Source organism: Phyllostomus discolor, chromosome 3 (assembly GCF_004126475.2).
Source record: "Phyllostomus discolor isolate MPI-MPIP mPhyDis1 chromosome 3, mPhyDis1.pri.v3, whole genome shotgun sequence".
NCBI classification, from domain to species: Eukaryota; Metazoa; Chordata; class Mammalia; order Chiroptera; family Phyllostomidae; genus Phyllostomus; species Phyllostomus discolor.
In genome coordinates, this window is record NC_040905.2 from 96,260,397 (window position 1) to 96,278,124 (window position 17,728).

The window sequence follows — 17,728 nt, forward strand, 5'->3', positions numbered from 1 at the left end:
TTAAGTAAAGTCAGAGGATAAGACATTTTATTTAGCACTATATTAGCTTGATTTACAAGTTTTAACTATTTAGACCCAATTTTTTTAAAGGAAACGGAGAAATAGCTAGGTTTCTTTGTTTTGTCTTAATTCATTGTGTTCTCTTCTAAGGTGGGAACAAAAATAGCCAGGATGTTTGTACCCTAAAGAAAAGGATTATATTAGTTTTCTAGGGTTGCTATAACAAAATACCACAGAGTTGGTGGCTTAGGAAACAGAAGTTCGTTTTCTAATAGTTCTGGAGACTAGAAATCTAAGATTAAGGCATTGGCAGGTTTTGTTTCTCCTATGGCCTCTCTCCTTGCCTTATAGTTGGCTGCCTTCTCAATGTGTCCTCATGTGGCCTTTTCTCTGTGTATGTGTATTTCTAGTGTCTCTCCCTATGTCTCAATCTCCTCTTCTAATAAAGACAACAGTTACCTTGATCAGGGCCCACCCTTAGGAGCCATTTCAACTTTATTACCTTTTTTAAAGTCCCTATGTCCAAGTACAGTCTCATTATTCTCAAGTAATGGAAGTTAGGATTTCAACATAAGAATTTTGGGTGGATGTAATTCAGTCTATAATAGGGGTCTCAAATATTCTAGAACATGCATTTGTGGGACTCATCCCACCTATGAAATGTATGTGGCTTTTCAAAAATGTTGAATATAGTGCTTGTGAAGCCTGTTTATGTTGTTATAGAAGTAATGTTGCCTAGTATAAAATAGTCACTAATTGATAATAACTTTTCTTGATATACAGGTTAAATGCTATGGACTGAATTGTGTCCCCCAATTAAAAGTCATATGTATTTGGAGTAAGGAAGTAATTAAGGTTAAATGAGGTCATTTCTTTCTTTACACTTCAGTTGGCTATTTTTTCATGGTAGAATGGGAAAAACAAAAGGCATGAAACATTTTATGTTTGAAGATGATGCTTATTTTATGGAATGCCAAGCCATTTAAAAAAGTTATTGGAAAATGTGTTTTTATAGGGAAGTATAAAACTGTTTATTTGTAATGTTTGAATATTCATCTTCTCCAATCAAATAATACTATCTCAGAATTTCCTTTTAATAATCAAAATCTTATTACCAGAAGGCTAGAAACTATACCAGAGCATTCAAACATTCCTTCTTCAAATTATTTTTGCATTGCATATGTGTATTGTGTGTGAATTTCTGGACCTATTTGAAAACAGATTTATCTTAGTAGTCCACAATCAAACCCAAGGAATGCCAAGCACCTCCAATTCATTTAGGGTTTTCTCTTTAATCCCATTCTTGTGCATCCTTTTCACCCCCACAGCTTAGAATGTTTTTTTGGTAGAAAATAAATAGTCAGGTATGTTATTACCCCCTTTGTCAATGTAATTTAACCTAGAAATAGTACCCAAGTTATAGAAATTTAAGTTATATATTAAGAACTGGTTTTACACTTGCATTGTCTTCCCTTCACATTATTAATTCATGAAGAAATAGTATCATAGAGCCTCTTGACCAAATCATAGTCTTCTATGATTTTGATTCTCTTGATAAGCTGAAGAACGGTAAGTTCTGTGATCTGGGCTGTTTACTGGAAGGACATCAAAGTTCGTCAGATTGTTCTTGAGTGTCTACTTGCTTCTTGTTTATGTTTGAAACTATGTAGTTAGATTGATTTTGGCGTATTCCCCCTTCTTTATTAATTTTTAGTTTTTCCTACTACTGTGAAGTCTACTGAACCCATTTAAAAATTGCGAATAATGTTGGTGATTGGCAAGTTGGAGTGCTTTATTAGTTTCCATTGCTCAAGCTTATGACAGTCTTCATTACATTATCTGTGCAATTTCTTAAGTGTTTATTTGGGAACATTACTAACACAGGTAAGGGACGCTCCAAAGTCAAGGCATATCTGTCATTCCATCTTATTTTACAGTAATAAAACTTTCCTAATTTTACTGGAGTCATTTTATGATGCATGGATGTAAAGACAATTTCTCCTTTTGTATCTTTGTAAACCCACTGTAGTAGGCAGGATCCCAAGATGGCCCTCAAAATACTTGCCCTTGTTTACTCCCATGATTAGATTTTTACATGCACAGTTGACTTGAAGAAAGTGAGTTATCTTTTGTGAGCCTGAGCCTTATTCCTTTCTGGAGTAAGAGATTAAAATGATGGAATCTTTTACTCTTTTTAAAATAAATTGCTTTATTGAAATATGTTATGGCTCATAAAATCCACTCAGTATAAATGTACAATTTAATGACTTTCAGTAAATTTACAGTGTTGTGCAATTATCATTATACTCCAGTTTTAGAACTTTGCTATCACCTCAGATATTTGCTTTGTGCCAAGAAATTAGCCAAAGAACATATATGTATATGAGTATATGCTTACCCCTTGGACACAGACAACAATGTGGTGAAGGGCGGGGTGGGGTGGAGGGGGGAAAATGTGAGACACCTGTAATTGTGTCAACAATTTTAAAAAAGATATAAATCATATGCAAAGTCTGTGCTTAAAACCTTCCAGTGGTTTCCTACCTCACTCAAAATAGAAGCCATAAGCCTTATGTCACTCTCTCCCCATTCCTACTCCCATTATATCTCTCTTCTTTTTCAACCCCACTGGCTTTTCTACTTTCCTTCAACGCCTGGAAATGCTCCTGCTTCAGTACCTTTTCTTCGCTGTGCCCTCTGCCTTCCCAGGCAGAGGAACCTTCCCCCAGAAGTTCGCACTGCTCTCCCTAAACTCCTTTGGGTCTGTATTCACTGCCACCTTCTCAGACACACCTTCCCTGACCATTCTACTTAAAATTGAATGGAAACACAAACAAATGTGGTCACACGGTAGATGTATGGGTGTTCTCTCCGTAATTCTTTCAAATTTTTCTAAGATTTGAAATTTTTCATAATAAAATGTTGAAACACACATACCAATCAATTTCCTTTTTCTTGCTTTCTCACTGCACTAACATCTAATATTGGTTATATTTATTGCCTAACCCATACATAACATAGAGAATTTAAACCCCATTACGGGCAGAGGAAGGATTTTTGTGTTTCATTCACTACTCTGTTTCTTGTAAAACAAGTGCCTATCACGTACTAATCTCAGATTCCTGGTTTTAGTATTGTACCTTAGCCATTTAAGATGCAACCACTAGGGGAAACAGGATACAGGGTGCCTCCTTCCTCCCTCCCTCCCTCTCTATACTATTTTCAATCTCCTGTGGGCCAATCATTATTTCAAAATAAATAAACATTTATATATATAATGTATCTCATATATGTATATAGAAATATAAATGAGGAAAATTTTATCTTGTATCAAATTGCTAATTGATGGACTCATTCCTGTGAAAAACTATGTTAGATTTTACTATTAAATTCTCTTTATTATATTTTAACATATTTTAGGAGCTCTTTTAATGAAGAATATCATTCTGTATTTCCCTTTTTGTTTTGTTATTATCAGATTTGGGCACAGATTAGCTTTGCATATTTTTTAAATGCTCTGAATAAAATTTTGTTAAATTTTCTTTGAAATTTTAAAGTATTTGATTATGATTTTGACAGTACTAAATAATATTTACTACTATAATTAGAAATGTGCGTATTATATTTTACATATAAATGTGTCTTATTTTATAATTATAATTTTTAAATCTGCTTATTTTGTGATGATAATCACATTAATATATTATTGTCACTTTATATATTGTTATATTATTACATTATTATATAATATATTATTTCCATTTTTGGTTTTGTTTCTTATCTCTTTTTTAAACTTAGATTTGTAAGTGGTTTATCTCTGTAGGTTTTGCTCCCAATTTTACTTTAATTTGTTAATTGTACAGCATTTTCATTTTCACTTTATTATGTGGTTTTATAATCTACTTTTTGCTGAAGTTGACTTTTTTTGCTTTATTTCTTTTTGTTTCTAATCTTTATAATTAGGTTATTTCTGTTATTTTTCATTTAATGGAAAAGACATGAGTTAACTTCTAGCATAGATTTTATGGGTCCTATAAATTTTTTAACTTACATTTTTATAATTTTAATTTTTTGAATAGAGATAGTGTGTTTGTGATTTTTCTTTTTGTCTTAATTATAATTGTGGAGGGAATTTTAAAATACAGCTTTTGAATTAAAGGTTTTTTAAAAATCTCTAGGTGATATGGCTAGTTAATTTAAATGTCATCATTAATTTTCATCAGAGTGAAGGCAGTTTATGTAATTTGTATGTTTTAAATTTTATTCTTATATTCTTTGTGACTTAATACATCTTTGGTTGGTGGTAATGTCACTTGGGTGATTTAGAAGGTGTGATCTCTGCAAGTACCAAATTTACCATACATTTTGCCTAAGTCAAATTGAGCTTTTTGACCTCTAAGTCCTTTTGTAATTTTTTGTGATCTCACTCGCTGATAACTAGTAGGATGCTAAAGTCTCCTATCTTCTGTTGATTCCCTTTATTACTGAAAATATTTTTTACTTTATATATTCCATATCAAATTTTATAACATTTCTTTAATATGAAGTACAAAGGTATAAAACATAAAGATTGTACTTTTTACAACTATAAAGTAGCTATCTTTAACATGACTTAATCTAATGACTTGTAATATTTTGTCTTTTCTCCTCTTTTTTTTAAATTTGAGAATTTTTTATAACTAACAAATAGTTGAATATTTATTTTTCTCAATACAAAATGGATGTCCTTGCCTTTTTTTTTAGAAGTGGGAGCTTAATCAACTTGTATTATTATAACCATTATACTTAGTCATATGCTTTTCCTTTATTTTAGTTCCTTTACCTTTTCTTTATTTCTCAATTGATTATGATTTTTATCCTTTTATATTTCATAGTAATTTGTAAGACATTTGTATTATCTAAAATTTAGTAATGGTTAACTTCAAGATTATCAAATTCTTAAAATTCTTTCTTTAACTATTGAGGACATAACAGGATAACTTCAGATTCTATGATCCCAGAGAAAGTTTGCACAAATTCCTTGCCCTCCTTAGTTTCCAGAATTTAATTTCTAGCTTTTGGGTATAACTTGTTACTGTATTTGGAAGTACAATATATTATTCTTTTCTTACGAAAAAGCTTTTTCTATTCAACCTTGTAGTTTTGTTTGTAGTGTTTATTTCCTGTTAGCTCATTTTGACATGTCAGCTTTTTCATTAAGTTCTTGAGTTTGATTCTGTGTCTCTCATCTGAAATACCTTTTAAAGCCTAAGGAATAAAACAGCACAGATGCCATCCAATCTATTAAACTTTCCCCACCTGTGGAGAGTTATTTTTTGAAAAAAAGTTTTACAAGATTAAACACTTGCTGCTTTAATGTTAGTGAACATGTATCACAAAATTTCTTTGGCTGAAAGAAGATTCTGTGCTTATTGACACATTTTAAAAACCTTGTATAGAGTTCAGTTAGGTCCCTACAGGAGAACTCAGCAGTCTAAGATAGGATTTATGCCGCTTTAAGGAACCAAAACTATGGTGTGCTATTCTGAATTACGCTGCATAATTTGGATATTCTTATGCATTGCACTGCATAATTCACATCATTCCTCTAGAGTTCCAGGCATAGATATCTTCTCTAAGTACTTAATCCTCCTATAAATTTTGTTTGAAGGGTTAATGACACCTGCTGAGCAGCTAACATCTTGTTGGAACTCAACAAGAATGACCGAATGGCATAGCTTGGCTCACAAATCTTGGCAGATGTGTATAGAATTGCTCTCCCTTCACTCAGGCCAGGGTGATGAGACTTTGTTATATTTTCATTACCAGTGATAAAACCATGCATCGTTATTTTTCCTAATTAGCCATTAATACCAGTTAAGTCTGTAACAGGATCACAGTTTCAGAATTTGGAGAATATACTGTTGACAATGAAATCTAATGAAAAACAAAATGGTCTCTTATATTTAAAAAAAAATTTTATAGCTATTGATAGAATTACTGCCATCATGCCAGACACTAGTATCCTTTCATTTCTTCTGTTTAATTCTTATTACTAAAATATACAATAGTCTGATGGGAAGAAACTTCTGAAACTAAGAGAGTGAATTACAGTAATTTTTAAAGAAACAACATACTGAAGTATTTACAGGCTGATGGTAAGAAATCTCATTGCATCAGTTAGAGCAAAAGCTTTCTTATAACAGAGTCGCCATGGGTGCTAGGACAAATCAATGTAAGCAAATCGATTTTTCTTAGGTCTTTAAATGTTTAAGCCAGCACCTGGCCTTTGTAATAGATCTTGGTTGTAGGTAATAGCCAGGAATTTCAGATGAAGGATTACAGTTTCTGAGTTAGTTATGCTACCTCAAATGATCCATTGGATGTGGCTGAAAATGCCAGCTTTAAATGTATTCATGGGATTAGGAATGAATACTTCTTTTGCTTGAAATCGTGTGGTTTAGCTTTAGTACTTACTGTAGTCAATCCATTTCTTTGAAATATTGAGCTGTCTGACAGCTTAAAATCCTAAGTTTCCTTTAAACTTGAGCCTGGCTTTGGAGGAAAAAGGGGTAGTGTGGGGTGGATTTTATGTAAGTCTCTCAGAAGAAAAGTCGCTGAAGTGCTTTTGCTGGCAGGGCACAGGGAAGACTAGCAAACTGCTTCATCTCAATCTTTCGTGGGTTTTTCCCTTAGCCTAGATCAACATTTAGTCAGATAATTGACGTCAAGGACATTGGAATCTCTTGTTGGACCTTGTATCATTTTCCTTCCATGAAAAAAAAAAAACATGGAAAAGATCCAAATGCAAAGTTCACACTTTGCTAAGCCAGTTGGATATTACAAAAAGTCTTCACACCCTTATACCCTTTATTCCTTGCATGTTTATTTTTCATCATAGTTGGGGGACTGAGTTTTTATAAATATCTCTTGATCAAATATCACCTTACAAGACTCCTTTCTTTGTGAATGCAGTCAGGCACCACAGATATATTAAATATATATTCTGTGGAGATACTAACATACTGGAGAAGCAGTGCCGTGTCAAACATAAATATCTAAACAGGCACTAAGAATTAAAATGATGTGAGCAGTAGGCTATAAGGCACGAGTTTAGTCCTAGATCTCATGCCTGCTTCTTAATACATCATTGGTTTTACTTGTTTCTTCATCTGTACATTGGAGGTAGGTAGCTTCACCTACTTTTGCTTAACTGAGAAATCTGGTGGGATAAGATTTCTGACATTGCTTATCAATTAGGGGCCCCCCTCATTATACAGATTTTATTTTTAGTACACATATACTTGACAATAGTCTGTTTTAAACTTGACAGTATGTTATAGAATGATATACTAGCTAACAATGAGAACATATATTAAAAACTAAATACAGAAAGAAAGAGTTCTAAAAAAAAAAAAAAGTTAGTTCTTCAAAGACCCTGTATAGTGGAGGATATACTGTCTGGGCTTTAAAAAAATCTTCACCCAAAAAGCACAGAGAAGGGGAGGATGAGCAGGTCAGAGAGAGGAAATTTAGTGTGAAACAGTGGAGGGCAGAAATGGACATGACATGTTCAAGAAATTGAGAGAAAGTGATGTCCATTTTAGATTAAATGCCCTTTTATTATAAGTATAAAAATGAAAACTTGAAGAGAATGACAATAGTCTGAACTTTTGTTCCATAGTAATAAGAAAAGGCTCATAGCACTTTCATCTGAATTAACAGAGAATCAACAGGTTTTGCATTAATTTAGGAAGAAACTAAGTACTTAAGGGCTCAGGAGGATACAAAGTAAAATTAGCATCATTTTGAGGGGTTCCATTAGAGAAGACTTCTATAGAATGGGATTTTAGAAGGAAGTGATAAAAGTGGATTTGTAGAGCCCTAGTCAGATGGTTCAGTTGGTTGGAGTGTTGTCTTAAAACCCACTTAAAGTTGTGGGTTTGATCCTGGGTCAGGACACATATCTGGGTTGTGGAATTGATCCCTGATTGGGGTACATACAGGAAGCAACCTATCTGTGTTTCTCATATCCATGTTTCTCTGTCTCAGTAATAAAATAGAGGTGAATTTGTAGAAAGGTGGAAAGCCAAAAGTGGGGATCTGGGGATAGCTAATTAGATGGTATGGTCAAAAGTGCAGTTTGAATTGCATTCTTTAAAGAAACACATTAAAGGTACAAAGAAATGCTAATGCAGATTCCTCCTCCATTCATCTTGGTTGTCTTGCTCCTTGGCCCCAGAGCCATATGGAAACCTGCAGGCAAACATTTTGCTGCCTATTACCTGTTATGCTTTCTTAAGTTCCCTTCTGCCTAGAAAAAGGGGAGTTGTGTTTTGTTTGAGACTATCCATGTTTTGGTCCATGTACCCCTCTCTAAGATTTCTTCCTCTTTCTCCCCAAAGGAACTGTGTTTCCAAAAAGACCCTGATCATTTCCTAGAAAGTTGCTTTTCTTGTCTTTCTCCCATCAGGTGTGTCTTTTCTCCTCTCAACCATATGAGTTCAGTTGCTCATGTTTTCTTGGAGTTCAGTTTCAGTTTTCTTGGAATGTCACTGGCTACTTTTTGGTTTTCACTTACTAGCAAGTATTCCCTTGTGTTGTTTTACTTGAATGTCTTGCACTTTCTTTTGCTAGATTGAGAATATTGCAAACGGGCTGTCTTGTAACTTGATCAAATTGCTCAGGATCTTTGCAAATGTGGTTGGTGATGATATCATAGACTGTTCTTCCATATGTGTGTGACTCAGTCTCACATAGACTTAATGTTTGCAATTCTGTGTGTTTGTCCATTTTTAATGGAAAACCAGAGCTGCATAAATGCATAGAAACTTCTAAAATGTAAGCTTTGTAAGATCAGAGGCTTTTTTTTTTTTTGGTTTAGCACCGTATATCTACAGCTTACTGCCAGGCCCAATTGTGGATTTAATACCTATTTGTTGAATGAATGCTGTCTTAATTTACTTGAACCATAGGTCTTAATCTGGTACTTTTAAATATCTGGCAGGAGACTTCTGGAATGTTGTCTCAACAAACAGAATTATTAAATGTCTTCCCAATGGTTAAAGGATAGCATCCAGCATCTCATCATTTTGTCCTAGAATAAGGAAACCTTGGTTTTTGTTCTGTTTTGTTGTTTCTTTTCAGAAGAGGACAGAAAAAATAAGGTGGCAAATTATAGTTGGTAGAATCTGCTTTTAGCTTATTGCATGTTCTGGGTTTTTTTATTATTATTATTATTGACCAGATATCACAATAGAACAAAGGAAAAATCTGAGGAAAGATTACTTTCCAAGATTTATGAACCTTTGTTAGACTTTCCAGGTATTTATTTGAGGTTTGCTCACCCTTTTATCTACATTAACATTTCATGGTAAATGTTTTGCTTATGCTACCCTCTGTGTTTCTTTTTATGGCAACTTGTCTGGCACTATTCAGAAACTGAGAAGAATGCAAAATATCAAGACCTTAAGTTATTCATTTTTAATGAAGCTTAAAGAACAGCGCCAAAAAAACAGTTGTGTGAAGAGACCACTGACTCTTCTCATTTCTCTTTTCTTTTGTCTGTAGCTCAAACCAGGGCAGAACAGCTGCAGGGACAGTGACAGTGAAAGCGCCAGTGGAGAATCCAAGGGCTTCCACAGAAGCAGCTCTCGAGAAAGGCTCAGTGATGTAAGTATTAAAAAACATTTCAAACAAAACTACCAGACCATACATCCCTTGAGTAAAGTCTCAATTTCCCAACACTCTATCCCTTCATATCACTTGGTATATCCAAGTATTATAGTTTACCCATTCTTGATGTACACGTGGTTGAGCCTTGTGTTAGAGTGTCATTCCATTTTCTAGTTTGACCTAAAATGTGTTTTAACAAATTACAAGGTAGGTGGGAGTATTTGTCACCTTGGAAACTGTCAGGAAATTCAGTTTTGTCTCTTGCCAAATAAGTGGCTCATTAGTTAGTCACCTCTTCCAACCGAAATAAAATGGCAAAAAGGGATTATTACCAATTTCATGAGTGAAGACATTACAAATAGTGCATAGTTAAATGACATTGTCTCCCCATTGTACCACTGCCTTTTTCTAGGGGAGAAACCCTTGTCAGAATACACCATGCCTCTTGAGGAATCTGTCAGCCCTTCTGTCCACTAACAGACCTGATTCCCTGTTATCACTTCCAAGAGCCACCTGGCCTTCTTTAGAAACTTGCTTCTCTAACCTATCACATGACGGGATTCTTGACTAATCCTTGCCCCTGAGAGCAGCACTTGGAAACTTTCTTGTAAAATAGATCAAGTAGGTAGAAAGTTTTATTAATAATATCAACACAGAAACATCAGATTAAGTGAGATAATACTCTTAAGAAAGAAGATAGCAATCCTGTCTCTGAGTTTCAAGAAGAGGAAGCAATGTTTGGATGTATAATAGAAACAAAACCCCTTGTGTCTTATCTTCCTTTTTTATAATTCTCTGAAGCAGTTGTCTTCATTATGGTGCATAAGGTGATCTAGTATTTTAAGTATTTTAAGTAGTAAAGTAACTTTACTACTATCCAATTTAATAAGCAAGGAGTAATTCATGTCTATAATTTATAAACACTCTTAAGAATGTGCTCATAACTTTTTTTTTTACTAAAAAGTGTCCTTAAGCATAAACGGTTGGAGACCATTGCAGCACATTGAGTCATTTCTCCGTCAGCCAAAGTAGACAGCCCCAAGAATCAGCTACCTTCCTATACCTCTCAGGAAAGTGTGTGCAATGTAGGGTGATATTTGATGTATATAGCATTGAATTCTTATAAGAATTAAGTTCAGTAAATGAAGGGTAATTATTTCTGTAGTACTCTTAATATCTTATTTGTAGACAATCACCTCCCCTTATTTTAATATTAATAATATCAACTCAGTCTTGCTATTAGTATTAATATGTATATATAAGAATATTTCTTTGTGTGTTTATATTTCTTTAATTTTGTGATAGAACTGTAAATTATAGTGATAAAAGTATAACAGTATTTGTTACCTGTATTGCTAACAACAATGCTTAATACTTAAGTAGCTGTTTTTCTGAAATTTTGGTTTGCTTTTTGTGGGGGCGCTCTGCCCGCAGGGGCCCCCAGCTGCCTCGGATGAGAATAAGTCTACCAAGACATTATCTGCTTGGGGAGGAAAGGCGGCTGATCTCTCAAAGGAGAAGGGCCAGGAGCCTGTTCCTCAGTGGGCTTTTATTGGGTTCATTTGTACAGGAATACAGATAAAGCTCATTAATCATTGTCAGGCAGTAAGGATCAAACAATAGATATCAAAGAACTCTGAGGGCCTATTCTGAGTCAGGGTCAGATAGCTAAAGAGCTGTAAAACTTTGAGGAACAAACTTACTTCTTGCTCGGACCCTTAACATTTCATTGAGAGCATTCTAAACAAAGCAGGTTTCACAGGATTTTACATATTCTTTCTTAGGCCTGATTGCCTTAAAGAACCCGCCCTTTCCAGCACAAGGCTGCACTACCCTCTGTCATTGTTTCAGGCTTAAGTCAGGCAGGGGAAGTAAGGCAGCCAAGAGATTAGGAGACTTCTCGCAGACAGAATGAGGACCTAGGCTTTATCAAAGCCAAGGAGCAAGGGTCCATCACCTCCTTTTGCTGTAGCCCCCTAGGTCCTTTCTTGGGGGCCTCCCACGTGATCATGCCTGTCTTAGATGGTTCCCTCCTTGGAGAATCTTACCTGCCATTGGTTAACCAACCAAGCATTGGGGGCCAGTTATGGATGAAGTAAAAGGAGCCAAAGCAGCGCTCTTTGCCAGGGAGATAAGCTTTTGTCTTCTTAGTGGCTTACAGTCCAAGGTCTCTCCCTCAGCCTTAGCCTTGGTGGGGGTTACAGCTTCTGAAACCAGGCAGGTAGGTTTCCAACAGCTTTTAATGTGAGATCTTATTGACCTGGAAATTTTCCTAGAATTAGTTAGTCATAATTTCATCATAGAGTGGATAAATGAAAGCCACGTTAGGTTAGGGGCAAGAGCATAGTATTAAAGTCATAGAGATCTTTTGACTAGTTGTGCTGAATTTATTTTCCATTAGACAAAAAAAAAAATTGGCTAAAGATATCCCATTATATACGAAGATTTAATATTGTGAAGATGTCAGTACTACACAAAGCAATTTTCAGAATCAGTGCAATCTAGGTATGTAAAAGGACTCAAACAACTCAACAGTAACCAACAACCCAATTCAAACATGGGCAAAGGACTTGAGAAGAGATCTGTGCAAAAAGTAAATAAACAATGGGCCAAAAAGCGTATGGAAAATGCTCTTCAGCATTAGTCATTAGAGAAATGTAAATATAAATCATAATGAAATACCATTTCATATCTACTAAGACAGCTATATTTTTTTTCAAAAAGGACAATAACAAGTGTTGGCAAGGATATGGAGAAATTGGAACCTTTGTACATACTGATGGGAATGTAAAATGGTGTAGCCACTGTGGAAGATAGCTAAGCAGTTCCTCAAAAAGCTAAACACAGAATTACCACACCCCCACTAATTCCACTTCTAGGTATGACAGAAACAAATTGAAAATAACTTCTTATAAGCCAGTTCATTGCAGCATCATTTACAAAAACCAAAAAGTGGAAACAACACAAATGTCTATCAACAATTGCATGGATAAACAAAAAGTGACATATATGGAGAATGGAATGTTATTCAGCCATAAATAAGAAAGGAATACAGTTCTCGTACATGTTACACCAGTGAACTTTGAATACATAATGTTAAGTGAAAGAAGCTAGGTGTAAAAAAGACTATATTGTATGATTCCATTTCTATGAGTTATCTAGAATATGAACATTTCTAGAGACAGAAGGTAGAACAGGAGTTACCAGAGATCCGTGGTTTGGGTGGGGGGTTACTGCTTCATAGTTATGGAGTGTCTGTGTGTGGTGATGAAATAGTTTTACACAAATTGTGACCAAATTGTGCCCTTAAAAATGGTTCAGATGTCAAACTTATGGCACATGTGTATTTTACCACAGTAGAAATAATGTTAAACATATATATTAGGGTTGTAACAATCCTGCCAGCGTACAAAATAATTTGAGTTTGTGTTGCATATTCATACTTTTGCAAAATTCATATTTTTGCAAAAACATTATTAAAGATAAGAGGAAAAAGTACAATCAGCCTTTAGTCTATAGCTAATTTTTCCCCAGTACTGAATACTTCACCTAATTATTGATGGTTTTATAAGGGTTTTTTCCATTGTAGGTTGTGGGAATGCTATTCCTTGCCATGTGTGAGCTCTGGAGTCATTCTTGCTGTTCCTTTCAGTGACTTTTCCCTTTACTTTAGGTTCTTTGCTCCTACAAATATGCCAGTGTGTTTCAGGTGAAGACTAGAGGGGAATCTTCTTCAGGTTTCATGATTCTCTATGGCACTCCCATCTTTCCCATCTTCTGTTTTGCCTCTTCAAGCTGCCTTTGCTTTCTTTGATCATCAACTCTTATTTTCACAATTCAGGAATGCTGTGTGCTCCACAAGGATCATCTCCTACCCCATCTTGCCCCATCCCACCCACCCTACCCTGACATGAAAACTCTCTGTAAGCAGTAAGCTGGGGCAAAGGTGGGATCATCTCACTTGCTTCCCTTCTCTCTGATGTCACTGTCTTGTGCTGCCTATTGCCGGTTTCTGCAAACCCTTTTTAAAATACCTTTGTCTGTTTCTTTAGTAGCTTAAACTTAAGCTACTGAAAGTGGGAGAGTATATTTGGCCCCTGTTAGTCCATCTTGTACATTCTTTTTTTTTCAGCTGAGATAAAAATTCCCAGAAGTCTTCTACTACATTCAATGATATTTTTAGAAGCTTTGGCAGTTGAGACTTTCTCTTAAGTGTAGCTAATCAAGATACTGCATTAGTTACGTATTTTTTTAATTGGACAGGCCAAAGGAGTAAGAATAAAGAATTTCATTATAGCTGAAAGATTTTATCTATGGGTAAAGCTTAAAAACCAAATGTGTTTGGCTTTTCTGAATTATGAATTGCCAAGCCATATTGCCAGAGGGATTATTTATCTGTAAGGACTTTTGGATTGTCCACATCAAGGATACATAGTAACTTATTTAGATTAGTCACAAAGGGAAAAGTTAAGAGGAATAATAGAATATCTCAGTGTTCACAATAAATTGTTCAAGGGGGAAAATACAGCTTCTGATTTATATAGAATTTTGCAACTGAAGAAACAGTCAGAATTTGGGAGCTAAATTTATGCCCTTGGTAAATACAGCAAAGTCTCAAATTATTAAATGATCATGGGCATTTGTAACAAGCACATCAAGTTTTAGTAACAGTTTAGCTGTTTATTATCTGTGTTACCTTAAGGAAAAGAACTTGCTCTTTCTAAGGCTTGGTTTCTTTACCTTTAAAATGGATGAAATGGATGTACCTTATAGGTCTCCTTTAAAGATTACTTGGTACTTTGTATTTGAATCACATAGCATAGTTCTTGGTGCTCAGAGCACATCATCTGTGCTAAAAAATATTCATCCTCTTCATTTTTTCATCAGATTTAGAACTTACCTTAGCAACCTTCTCTACCCCTTTTAACTTAAATTCCCTTGTAACTGTAGACTTGACAAGATCTGCTTATTTCAATCATGACAAACATGAAGCTACTCTAAACAAAATCCCCATTAACTTATGTCTCCTTACTTATTTTTTCTCACCCCTGAACTGTTGCTCTTTCTTTCCCTGTCCTAGTGTTGGATCCCAGAGCTGGTATTCTCAAAGTCAGGCTCCGTTTCTTTCTCTTACCCTATTCACTCAGTTACTCTCCTTTCTCTGAAGACTTTGTTTCTGGAGAGGCGTTTGGGTATGATTATCCTCTCTTTGACACTAATGATGTTTCAGATGCTCTCACCATTTCTTACACCAGTGAGTCCTGTGATTTCTCAGTGATTTTATCTGCCCAGGCATTGTTTCCATTTCACTGTGCTCTGCAGAATTGTTTTCCTAAGAGTCAGAGCTCACAATTAAACATTTTTGTTTAAGGTCTTTTGGACAAGGTCGACATTGTTGAGGATTATCTGCACCGCTCTTGAAGGGGAAGTATGAAATTATCAGTTATCGCTGCATCCTTCCTCTCCCCTTCTATTTCCTCATCTTTGTACCTTATATGTAGTCCCTCTGAACCACTTTTGTAAAATAATATGCATTTTCAAATCATTCTGCCTTTGTTACTTCTATTTCCTGTTGTTTTTTTCTTTTTCTCTTTCTTTTCTTTTTTTCTTCTGCCAGCCCCAGTGTTACTTCTTGGAAATAAACTCATTTAATACTTTATTCAAATTAATGTATGGATATAACTCTCTTTTGTCTCTGAAAGAATTTCAGGCCAGGCTTTTAGTTAAAAGAAGGCAGAAATATACTTAATACTTTCTAAGTGTTCAAGACTTCGAAGGAATTGAAGCATTTTGGAGAATAGTGAAAAGGGATTAAATTCCATCAATCTTGGGCTAAACAGTTCTCTAATCTTACTGTTCTGTTGCTTTTTAGCTCATTCTATGTAGTCATAATTGATGCATTTCTTCTGCTTTTTTCTTTTCTGCCAGCTTTTGAGGGCTTTATCAATGTATTTATTCCACCATGCCATCTACTCTCCATCCATCCATGCAAGCATCTACTCTCTCCTCCTTTCTCCCTATCCTCCCCCTAATTTTTATTGAGGTTTTACTTTGTGTCATGTTTACTAGCTCATGTTAAGGAAGAAACATAACAGGCAACACAATCAATAAGCTTCTCTGTAGTTTAGAAACAAATCTAATCCAGACCTATGAAGGATTACGGATGTTCCATTTCTCCTTTCTTCTTTTATTTTTATCTGTGCCAGATGTTTCCCCTGTCAGTTTGTGTATGCCCTCTTCTTTTCACATATCATATATGTATGTGTTTTCATGGAAATGTCAGTGTTTTGATTGTCCAGAAATATTTATCAGTACCCTTCATGTGTCCAATATAGTTTTGGGCACTTGTGGTTGAGTGGTGAACTAGATGAACTCACTGCCTTCATGAAACTTCCATTTTGTTGGGGGAGACAAACAACAAACCTGTGGGCAACAATAAAATTATTTCTGAAGTAACACATTTTATGAAGTAAACAAAACAGTAGTGAGGGGTGGAAGAGTTTATGTTGCTGTTTTAACTAGGGTGATTGGATTGGTTCTTTCTGTGTAGGTGACATTTGAGCTGAATCCTGAATAAAGAAAAGGAGGTAGCCTTGTGAAGATCTATGAGAAGAACATTCCAGGCAATAAGAATGACAAGCTCAGGCCCTAAGTCGGAGCGAGCATGACATGTTTGAGGCAGAGAGAAAAGGCCAGTATGGCTATAGAATGGTGAATTATCATGGGATGACCACGTACTTCTCAGCTACTCTTAAGGGAGAAACAGGTAGAGTCTACACCATCAGTGAGCTTCTCTGTATTTAAGAAGAAAATCTAATCCAGACCTGTGAAGAACTCTTGACATTATGTTTCTTTCCCTAGCCTATGGCAAGGAGACTAGGTATTTTATTAGTTTCCTGGGGTGCTACAATGAGTGACCACAAAGTACATAGTTTAAAACAACAGAAATATATTATCTTACAGCTTTCAAGTCAAGAGCCCAACAGTGAGGTGTCACCAGGTCTGTGATCCCTCTGAACCCTCTACAGAAGAATCCTTTGTTTCCTCTCCTAGCTTCTCATGGCTTCTGGCAGTCCTGGGTATTTCACTTGGCTTTTCACTATATTGGTCCAGTGCCTGCCTGTATCTTCACATGGCCTTCTACTGTATTTGTAGCTTTGTGTGTCGTTACCTCTTTTATAGGAGCAACAGTCATACAGTCCTACTGTTTTAGGACCTGCCTTAATCCAGTGTGATTTCAACTTAAAGACTATTTCTAAACAAGGTCACTATTTCAGTCAGGGTTCTCAAGGGAAATGGAGCCAGTGAAATCTATAGACATATACAATTATGGAGGCTGACAAGTCTCAAGATACACAGTCAATAAGGTGGAGACCCAAGAGAGCTGATGGTTAGTTCCAGTCCAAAGACTGAAATGTTCGAGAACCAGACGAATCAATGTTTCTTTCAGTTAGGGTCTGAAAGCAGAAAAAAATGGTGTCCCAACTTGGAGCCAGTCAGAGGAATTCCCTCTCACTCTAAGAGGATGGTACTTTTGTTTTGTTTTATTAAACTGGTTCTATGAGGACTACACTCGTTAGGGAGGGGGCAGTATACTTTACTCAGTTTATTTGTTTATTTTGTGTTAATTTTAAATATGTTTTATTACTTACAGGCCCTGGCTGGCATAGCTCAGTGGATTGAGTGCGGGCTGGGAACCAAAGTGTCCCAGGTTCAATTCCCAGCCAGGGTACATTCCTGGGTTGCAGGCCAGAACCCCCAGCAACCGCACATTGATATTTCTCTCTCTCTCTCTCTCTCTCTCTCTCTCTCCCCCTCCCTTCCTTCCCTCTCCCCCTTCCTTCCCTCCCTAAAAATAAAATCTTTACAAAAAAATATATATATATATATTTTATTACTTATAGTATTACAATTATCCCAATTTTCTCCCCTTTACTCCCCTCCACCCAGTACTGTTCATTCCCTCTAGCAATCCCCCACTCTTTAGTTCATGTCCATGGATCATGCATCTAAGTCCTTTGGCTATGCCATTTCCTATACTGTTCTTAACATTCCCCTGTCTATCTGTATCTAC

The 17,728-nt window shown here is 35.6% G+C and overlaps 1 protein-coding gene across 7 annotated transcripts in view; it reads left to right on the plus strand.

Annotated features, from left to right (window-relative positions):
- AUTS2 (activator of transcription and developmental regulator AUTS2) overlaps positions 1–17,728 on the plus strand; it is a 1,155,833-nt gene that overhangs the window by 523,626 nt on the left and 614,479 nt on the right. For all 7 annotated transcript variants that reach the window (XM_036019900.1, XM_036019903.1, XM_036019904.1 and 4 more), the window contains exon 3: positions 9,550–9,651. In XM_036019900.1, the coding sequence (XP_035875793.1) occupies positions 9,550–9,651 (102 nt within the window). The remainder of the gene's footprint in view (positions 1–9,549; positions 9,652–17,728) is intronic.